Raw genomic sequence first — 11,002 nt, forward strand, 5'->3', positions numbered from 1 at the left:
CCTTATCGTAAAGATGACTGAATTCAACCTTTTGATCAGGTAATCTACATGCCTATTCCATTTTAAATTTTCATCCAAATGCAGTCACGGAAACTTCGATACTGAAATGTCGTTATTGAAGTTTTGTGGAATCTGTGCCAATGAACGGTCACAATGAAAAATTAAGCAATCAGTCTTTTTTATATTGAGCATTATTTGATTTTCTGTGCACCATTCCACAACACTATTCAGGACCATATTTTCATAATCCATTGTTGTTTTAAGGGTTGGTGAGGACAATAATACTTTGGTGTCATCAGCATACAAAATGAGATCAAACAGCAGTTGAAGGAACTCTCTTAGATTTGGAAAGTCATTAATGTAAATTAAAAACAGTGGCCCCAATATACTTCCTTGAGGTACACCTTTCTTAGTGAATTGTCTGGAGGATCTGCACTTCCTACCATTTACAGTAACTTCCGACTATTTGTGTTCTGTTTTTCAAATAGGTTTCAATAAGCTTAAGCTGTTTATCTCGTACTCCATATTTGTCTAATTTTCGCAGTAAAGTCTCTATATCATCCACACAATCAAAAACTTTGGTCAAATCCAAGAAAAGCCCCAATGGCAATTCGCTGTTCTCTAAAGCTTTCATTATTGATTGTTGTAATTCAAATATAGCTGTTTCAGTGCTATTTCCAGATATTGATATTGTGAGAGTATCTTGAATATTTTTAACACGTTGACGGACAGTTGCGTCTATAGCCGTCAAGTTCAAGTTCACTATGTGACACTATACTTCTAATATTCTAAAAATTACAAAAACATATATTGTCAATTTTCGAATTTCACTTGTTTCTACTGTCCGTCAACGTGTTAAAAACTCGACAACCCAGTACTCTGATAAAAAGATAAAAACAAGAATCATTCAAAAAAATATTTAATAAAAAAACATAAGGAGTACAACATGCGATCAGGGAAAGTACTAGATCAATTTCTTTTTTAAGAAGTTGACTGTTTGTCAATTCGAATGAAATGATATATTTTTTATTAAACTAATTTAAGTTGGCGAGATAATTGGTCATATATTTATAATGAATTGCCTAGAAACAATCCTGAGATTTATATTTTGAACAATTATTAAATAATAGAGATAAAAACAAGAATCATTTCAAAAAATATTTAATAAAAAAACATAACGAGTACAACATGAACAATCAATACTTCTCCAAACAGTATCAACTCTTTTGTGCTTACAACTAGATAATATAAAGATTGAAAAAACAATACTTGATATGGCAGTGTTCAATCATTCGTCACTTCTTGAAGTTTTTGCTTCATATATAAATCCATGTGTGAATAATCTAATAAAGTATTACAAACAATTTCTTGCAATAGTGAAGGCCCTTGTTGGTCTAATAAACGTAATTTGTGTACAGTGTGACTCATTTCTTCTAACAAAGATGTTATGTGACTTCTGGCTTTTTGTCTCATCACCAAATCTTCCTATAAGAAAAAAACTATTCTGTTGAATGAATAAAAATTGCTTGAAACGATGGAGAAAGAAGCAGATAACTACGTGAGATCAGAGAATTCAGAGAAAGTACAACTTCACAAATGTCAGCATGCAATGCATGCATACAGGGCTGGTCGCTCAACAGAGACTGCTGTGTGCTCTGCATCATCTGACTGAAGTTCCACTACAGACGAAAATCCGTGGCCACAAGGATAGAGGTGGTTTAGAAAGAAAAGCCTTATAAGAGTCAAAAGACCAAAGCTCAAAATCCTGTCAAAATGTGGCTAGAAATGTCAGCTGATCGGCTGACTTCACTTTTCCTTTTTTCCCCAAGTGGATAGATATACAGGGTGTCCCAAAACTAGTGAATCAAACCTCAGACTACGATAGAGTAGATCAAATACTATCGAATGACACCAAAATCAGTTTAGCGAATATGAACAGCTTCCAAAAAAACCTAACTTGAAATTGCCGATTTTCGGTCTATTTTTCTAATCACAGGGCCAATTTTTGATTAAGGACAGCGTTTTTCTCTCATATTATCACCCCTATAGAGGGGTTTATTCTGAGTAATGAAAGTTATGTAGAAAAAACAATTGTTTTAATTTGCATTTACTTAGGTTTTCGATTAACTACTTGAAATAATTTTAATTAGGTGTGATAAAACAATAATCTAGGATTAATATGATTCAAAATCACTATTCTTTTTCACAAACTGGCCCTGTGATTGAAAAAAATAATTCGAAAATCGGCAACTTTGGATATTTTCAAAAAATTCTGATTATTTTGGAAATGGTACATTTTCGGTGAACTAATATTGGTGTCAGTCAATAGTATTTGGTCTACTCTATCGTGGTGTGACGTTTGATTCACTAGTTTTGGGACACCGTGTATAATGTCTGTTGAAATATTGTGGCTTTTTGTTTTTTCTGAGAGTATGGTCTATTGATTTGAGGGTTTTTTGCCACTAAGCAGGTTCGTTTGGATGGTATATATTCTCGTCTTATTGAAGCAACTTGTGGGCTCTTATTCTGGAGCTCATTGGAAAAGAAATAGGCATCAGAAGAAAGTTAAGACAAGTCCATTGAAAGACTATTGATATTCCAGGTGTTTTCTTGTCTTACCGTAAGGGGAAGTAATACCTCAAGAATCTCCATTCAAAAACGGCATTCACTTGATATACGCTTTTCATTTTTTACGTAAAGCCTTGATTTTCTTTTTAAATTGAAGTTGAAGGACGTGAAGGAGTGATATATGCCAAAATTACGCTGAAATTAAGGAATAACTAAAAGTTTTTCAATAATCCTTATATTACTTCTCGCATAGTAATTTCTACTTTTCAAATAACTCAGTTCATACTTCAGGTTATTGCTCAAAGATGTGCCACATTTTCGTATTTGGAGTAGCATGCGTAAAGCAACCAGTGTCGATCGTCCTGATCTCGAATCGTATGTACTACTTCCCCTTAAAGAACCGATTGAAGATATTACTTTTTAACCAAATCTTGTATTTCTTATATTTTATTTTATCAAGGTGTTTGTTGGGATATAATTAATGTAATGTTACAATTCGCAGACGATACAGCACTAATAACCCATTATAACACAGCAAAGCAATGTATCGAAAAACTCCAACAACTTACAGACGTGACAGTTGCATGGATGCGACGCTGGAGAATAAGTCCAAACCCATCAAAATCAAAGCTGATAATATTCAACCATCAAATCAGGACCCACTCCCCATATATAGAAGTAGACAACAACATAATACGTCTCACAAATTATTGCAGATACCTAGGAATTCTCATAGACAATAAGCTTAGCTTCAAGGCACACATAAAATCCCAAAAGACAGCAGCAATCACTAGAGCCGGAAACTTCAGTTCGCTCACATACAAAAATTTGGGCATCAATGTGAAAATGGCTAGTACGATATATAAAATGATATGCAGGCCCCTTCTAGAGTATGGACATACAATCTTTCAGAACACTTCTGAAACTAATCTCAAAAATCTCGAAGTGGCTGAAAGAACTTGCTTGAGAAAAATTACTAAGATCAGACACCCTAACAATCCGTTACACAATCCTCCAAATCAACTTTTGTATGAAGCAACAGAAATAGAGCCTATATTGTCAAGATTGCGGGAACAGAGCAAAAAATTCATCAAGGGGATTACTAATAAGACTATAATAACACCACTAGTGCACCAATATGACACAGAGAGCCCACCAAAGGCCAAATTACCAGCACTACCAATTTATGAACATCCAATATCATTGGAATAACTTTTTTTTTTGGTTTATTTTTGAATTACCTGTGAAGTGGTTCTTTTTTTCCACTGTAGTGCTTCTTTGCTGACTACACTCTTCAATTCTGGATCTGCTGATAACAACCATTTTTTTGCGCTCTGTTCCGGCTGTTTCATGTCTATTCGTAATCTACTTAGCAAAGGCTGCAAATGTATATCTGGTAGTGACCACAGAACCATATCACTCAAACTTTGATAATCTTCATTGGCTTCCTCAATTTCTTCTTTAGTAACCTAAAGCGAAATTGAAGCTTTTAGTTGATTATTGCAATTTCAGTATAGCATTCTCACCTCAACATCATTGATATACTTGAGTCCCCAATGCGATAATCTAAAAATTGCATAATTTCTCCATTTCTTAGTATAAATAGGATTTCCCTCTTCCTCAATAAAAAGTGAAGATAGTCCCTGAGCCTCGGCTAATGCATTCAGTTGACCCAAGCAGTGGATGTTTGTTTCTTTAAATACGAAATTTTCAATATTGGGAAACCTAACCTTTAATTTATGCAAAACTCCAACAATACTATTGAAATTGAGGTAATTGAATTTTGCAGTTATTATATCTCCGGCTTTCGAGGCATTCCATGCCTTATCTATGAATCGAAGGGCGCCTTGTCCATAAATGTTCAGATATCGCCCACAAATTTCAATCAAATAATCTCCACCTCAAAAAAAAAGGTATAAGTTAATCATATGATTTTAATTATTTTTTTGAGAGAGGCGCTAGTGTTTATAGGGTTTCTTTCAAAAAGTGCTTATGCTGACTTCATGCAGAAAAAAACACCATTGTGTACCAAACTTGTTGCTCAATAAAACTGAGAACTACTACATATTAATAAATTAATATCACTGTGCATTTCCAATATCCAGTCACCTTGTTCCCTATCCTTATTTGCTACTGGTGGAGACAATCGTTTTTTCGGCTTAGCTGTTGAAGCTCTTGTTCTCAGTTTCAAAACTTGGGAAGCTTTCATGGGATGAGCACTCTTTATATTTCTTTGAGTTTTTTTTAAGGGAATGCTTTCGCCCTCAACATTACTGGGCAAGGTTATACTGGAGAGAGATGAGGACAGGTTGCTTGAGGAATCAGAAGTAGATTTACTTTTTGTCCCTTTATCCAATACTGGGGAGCATCTTTCAATAGCTCTAAGAAAACATGATTAACAAGTTTCATGACCAACAAAAGGACAAAAAATGTGCAAATGAAGAAACAGATACCGATGAAAAATATCTCGGTAATCTCGGAAAAAATGTGAAAAGTTACAGTAGAATATTAGAATTTTGCATAACTTTACAATGAAGAATAAGTGGTCCATACTATAAAAAACTTTTTTCTTCCAAATTGACTATAAACCATTCTGTGAAATTTTGCCAGATATTTTGCCCAACCTATAAATAAATCATGAGGATAGTAACATAACGATTTGGAGGAATTCATTTAAATTTTTACAGAATCTCAAGATCACTCATAGCAAAGAGTAACTCTTCGCTTGTAGATTCTGCAGGTTTATCAAGATCTCCCATGAATTTTAAGCATTTCAACAAAAAATGTTCCAATGAAAAATGTTTTTATGAAACTTTTCTCTTTGAGATTCACAAGAATGTCATGAAATCAATGTGAACTACTTCATTTTATGTATTTATTTGTTAAATAATGATTTCATCTTTATTTTCGATAAAATGCAAACCACTTCTTCAGGATTTTTGCATGTAGGATATTATTATTTTATATTTTAGGTGGATGGAGACGTTTGAAATTTGGAAATTTGAGTGACATCTTGTAAATTATTCATCTGCCGATTTCAGTGAAAATTTGTTGATTTCTAGTTTCTAACCAATGGAACTTTTCATGGACTTTAGTTTAAAGTATGTCTGGTAATGTCACTCAAGAATTTTCTTCTATTATCTCAAGTATAATTTTTCCATTATCTGATAAAAAGTAGATATGTGATGTTAAGTTCATCAAAATTAGATTTGGTATCATTGTATAAATTGTGCTCTACGGAACTTGAAAGATTGTTTCTGATGCACTTGAAGTGCCTTAAATATAAATCCACTACTCTTCGATTCTATATAATTTTACAATCGATAGTTATGGTGTTCTTATTGGTAATTATCGACTAAGGAGCGTACAGATAAGGAGAACGATCGCCGTACTAAAAAGTGTCTCCAAAATTGAAGAAAATAATTTTTTTCATGAAAGCCAAAAATCGGCCAGAAGTGAAACAAAGGAGACATTTTATGTGAACAAGAAAGCACTCAAAAAATGTTATGATTGCTAGGGGAAAAAGCTAGAATACGCCAAAAAAATAGCTGAATAAAATCTGCTACAAATTTACATCATCAATTATTTCATGTCAACAAATGAAAAGGTCAGTTGAGCATTAATTAATTTAATATATTTTCATCAAGAAAAGGAAATCAATAGAATACTATTATACTCACTTTGCTAAAGCATCATCATCAAATTCGCTAGTTTTATTTCCAATTTCTTTAATTGTTGCGAATTCGCCATCATCATCCATTTCCTCGTCAGAAGCAGAACTGTCACACGATTGGTAGTCACTCTCATAAGAGCAGGATGACTTGTCTAAATTTTCAAATAAACTTGATAAACTACCAGATCTCTTCAGTCCATCATTTTCTTCTTCCATTTTAGAAATTATAGGAACCAAAATGGGGGGTAACTTGAAATATTCACTGATAGAAGTATTTGAAGATGAGGTATTCTGAGAATTTTCTGTATCTTGGGAAGAGCTCCTGAAAAAACATTTTTTCAGTTAAGTAAGTTGAAAAAAGTTATGATTGACTCTGTAGAAGTGAACAAAAGCAGACAAGATACATAAAAGCATCAGATGTTTGTAATTATTAAAGTTGCATGTTTCAGGACACACATGCAGGGCGTTTCACCATAAATTGGACATGCAAATATAGATGTATAGATTAGGAGCCTTATTATATAAGGTGATTCAAAACTCGAGGTGAAAAATTAAGGGACATAGAGACTGATATTCTTGATTAAACGTAAAAAAAATTTTTTGGCCGATGAAGCTTCGTTTTCGAGTTTTAGGACATTAATGTTTCTGTATGCAATCAATTGAATTTCACATTGTCACCTGGTGACAAAACACTTATTGTTTGCCAATTTAAAAGTTGCTTTGCTAGTTTAGTCCTTCTGTTTAGCATGCATTTTTCTAACGAAGAATATACAGACATCATTTTTGTACAACGTGGCAGACGACAACCATCTTGGATTTTTTGGAAAATAATCTCGATAATTTGTCGATTTCACTCAGAATAGGCAAAACATGCAATTAGTGTACAGTGGATCCCATTTTGGGTGAGACAGCCAGGTTTCTCGCTTGTTTTTTTTCAATGGAACAGCCTGTATTTTATTACTTCTTTGAATTTGTTGTTTTTTTCCCTTCAAAATGATGTAAAATATCATATAGGTATGATGTTCAGAAATGCTAAAAAACACTAAAACATCACCTAATGATGATTTTTTGTTAGTGGGCCATGAATTTCCCACATTCAAGAAGAGAATTATTACTTACTTATTATTAAAGGTAATAGGTCATGGATGATAAAAACATCCTCGTTGTTATTATGGCTACTATGCATTTGGCCGCATTGTTTTATCGAGTAGGCATTGTAGAGAAAAAAACAAATCTGATCTCGCTGTCATCAGTATGAATTATTATTGTCTTTCAGACACAACAGTCCCGAAGAACTTCATGCATCAACAGAGGCAGCTTTCCAGGATATACAAAACCGCCCTTTTTCAGTATGAAATGCGCTCAGCCGTATATTGAAAGGGTTTGTCAATTATGTATTAGGGAAAATGGACAGCAATTTGATCAGTTTAATAAGTAAGATATTATGTAATTGTGAAAATTTGTATCAATGATAAATATTTTATTGGGTATTTCTTCTGTATCCAATTTGTATTATGATTCCATCTAGGTAGGTACCTACGTTTTGTTTTTCGTGTTAGTGATGAATATATTATCTTTGTTCGCGCACTATCCTATAAGTAAAAATGACATATGAAAATTATTCAAATGATTCATCTTTTATATGGGAAATCCATGGCCCACTAACAAAAATCATCATTATGTGATGTTTTAGTGTTTTTTGGCATTTCTGAACATCCTACCTATAACATTATACGTCATTTTGAAGGGAAAAAATATTAAATTCAACAAAGTAATAAAATACAGGGTGTTCCATTGAAAAAAATATAGGTTTGTGTCGTATCTTCAAAATCATACCTCGAACAAAAATATTGAGTACGCTTCTGGATTCTACGCAGAATTCTATATCAGACGTACTCATACAGATACAAAAATATAGAAAAAAATAAATAAAATACAAACTCACCTAACAAACTGTAATTTTTTATCAGGCAATACTGAAACTTTGAGCTTTTTTGCCCTCAACCTGCTGTGATGTTTGATTTCTGATTTTGTAAGGGGTGTTAGGAAAAAATCTGTATCAGGCTGTACATTATTCAGCACCTTAGGGATGCCATTCACTTTAGTATTCAAACATCTTGTTTGCGATCTCAATAATTCCCAGTTAGTTCTAGCATTAGAAATAACTTCTTCCCTCTTCACATTGAGGCATACATCACTTGTTAAGTCCATAAAAGCTGCATTGGAAGTTTCTTTATTTCTCCTCCAAGCCATTGCTGCTTTTCTCACTTGATCATTTATTTGCATAGAATTTAATTTTGCTAACTGAGGTAAATATGACACAAGAAATGAGATGCAATCTCCTCCTTGCATTATTGGATTATTTTCCATGCATATTTCTTTAATTTTAAGAGATTTGGCAAGACTGCTTATGTCCTCAATACTGAAAGGAAATTGGTTTTTCATAAAATGGTACTGTTGTAAAAACCATTACATACAGGGTGTCTCCCTATAAACTGGAAAAACTTATATAGTCATGTGAATGAGATTGGGGAAATTGTTTTTGCTTTATGATATATTTATGATATGTTTTCCAAGAGAGATAGCTTAAGGTAATTTTTCAGGAATATATTGTATTCAATTCTGGTGTTTTTAATAAGTGATGATTTCTAGTTTCACCTTGGTATTTTTTGTTGCTCAAACCAAAATCGATTTCAAGCGAATAACCCCTAATAACCGCGGTTATTGCTAGTTTTGCCCTTGGTTATGTCCCTTCATAACTTCTAACCTCACTTCAATATCCAGAAGTATAACCCAGCTTTCGAGTATGGTTATCTCTGGTTATCTGCGGTGCAAAATGATGACGTTGAAGGGCTAGTTCATGACGTCACGATATTATAACCAATAATGACCCAAAGCGCTTGAATGCAGTTAGTCATTGTTGGTAATAAGCAATGATGACCAGGTTATTCGCTTGAAATTGATTCTTATATGGTATAGCAAACAATTCAAAATATCATATATGAAGAGTACAGGATAACAAGGGCACAATAGACCTTAAGGTCGCAGTGAACTGTAACCCCTTCTCACTATATACTATACAGGATAACAACCATCAATGTCAATTTTCCTTATAGCTGAGAAAAACGCGTTTTCAACTTCAAAATCCGTTCATATTATTTGAAATATGACAAATTAAATACTATTGTTCTCAAAATGAACATTATTAATATTATTATACATAAAATGAGTGCATTACGTGAAATGACTTAGAGATTTTTCTTTCCGTATATCGATCAACATCGTTAGTTCTTTCCCTGCACAGTAAATCTTTGGAAGCGATTTAACGTATGACTGAGCTAGTTCCATGCCTGTTTTAATATCGAATGGTGTTTCTAACTCATTTTCGGACAAAAATTAACATCAATGGTTTTTTCCCTGTACCCTTCATATAAGGGTTGTATTCGGAATCAACGTCGAACGTTGCCCAACGCGCTCTTTAACGGGACGTCTGACGCACACCGGGTGATGATTCAACGTTGATTCTGAACACAACCCTGTATATGAAAAATTTACCTTTTCAGTTCATTATTACTCAGGAATAATTTTATCAAATTTGGAGTGTCAGCAAAACCCAACAATTTTTTCAATCTATTCCTCCTTAAATTCAATTCCTGCAGAGCTGTTAAGCCATTCAAATCCAGTACACCTATAATTCGTATTTGATTACCAGCTAAATTAAGAACTTTCAATTTATTTAGATTGGAAAGGCCACTTATTTGATTTATTTTATTTCCATGTAGATCTAGGACTTCTATTTGTCTGAGACATTGAAATCCATCAATTTTTTTCAACCTACAAGTGTATTTTGAGAAAAATTTCATTCTTTATTAAAATAAATAAGCCTACCTATTTTTACCCATAAGAATTACCCTAAGGTTTTCAACATTTTCCAAGCCACAAACCTTTTCCAACTGGTTATCATATAAATCTAAGAAAACTAAGTATGGAAATCTTTGACATTTGAAACGATCCAAATTGCTAATTAGGTTGTGTTGTAGTGACAATAATCTCAATCTTTCCTCTCCTTCTATTACAGGTATGCTCACAAGACCTCGTCTATCAAGAGTTATTCGATCAGGATCCTTTTCCTTTTGCTTTTGACTACGTATGACAAGAACAGAACCATTCTGATCAGTTTTGAAGTTGACTGAATCATAAAGATATGGCGATTCCGGAGTTTTTGTTACAGCCCCAAAACTCAAAGAGGTGTTGGAACGTTTATATAGTTTCTTCCTTTCGTCTGAAGGAATTGCAGGACCTATTTTAAGAAAATTTTCATCTGAGGTTTCTTGGTTTTTCACACTTGTATCATTCAATTCCACACTTTTTGTGCGAGTTTGAAACTTCAGCAGCTTCTTTTTTTCCTGAAAAATCGAAACGCATCAATCTTGTTATAATTTCTAATTGAAAAAAATCTCACAATCGAAACACTGCTGCTAATGGGGTTGTACATTTATCACTATTTAACATTAGGTATGTAGAAATATTTTTCAACAGTTTTCAATAAATATTATCTCTTTCAAGTATTATCAAATCAAATTATAAAAATATAAAATTATTTCACTTTTCAAAAAAGTGGCAGGACAAATGACAACTGAAAGAACAGAATTGATTTGACACTTTGACAGCGCAGCCATAGACTTAAAATAACTTATTATAAGTTATAATCATTGAACTAACTTTCTTTAGTTCAATGGTTATAATATTATTATTATATTA

General features: G+C 33.1%; 1 protein-coding gene across 1 annotated transcript; it reads right to left on the reverse strand.

The window, feature by feature from the left end:
* Window positions 1-1,145: 1,145 nt before the first annotated feature.
* Window positions 1,146-10,881, reverse strand: LOC123307789 (leucine-rich repeat-containing protein 49). Its single transcript, XM_044890220.1, has 9 exons — window positions 10,704-10,881; window positions 10,130-10,647; window positions 9,797-10,075; window positions 8,187-8,663; window positions 6,249-6,563; window positions 4,678-4,949; window positions 4,095-4,261; window positions 3,810-4,037; window positions 1,146-1,485 (listed from the first exon to the last, which is right to left on the reverse strand). Exons 1-9 carry the CDS (start codon window positions 10,734-10,736, stop codon window positions 1,285-1,287), a joined length of 2,490 nt encoding a protein of 829 aa, XP_044746155.1. The 5' UTR covers window positions 10,737-10,881; the 3' UTR covers window positions 1,146-1,284.
* Window positions 10,882-11,002: the final 121 nt, after the last annotated feature.

The sequence above is a fragment of the Coccinella septempunctata genome, chromosome 2, assembly GCF_907165205.1.
Source record: "Coccinella septempunctata chromosome 2, icCocSept1.1, whole genome shotgun sequence".
Taxonomy (NCBI): Eukaryota; Metazoa; Arthropoda; class Insecta; order Coleoptera; family Coccinellidae; genus Coccinella; species Coccinella septempunctata.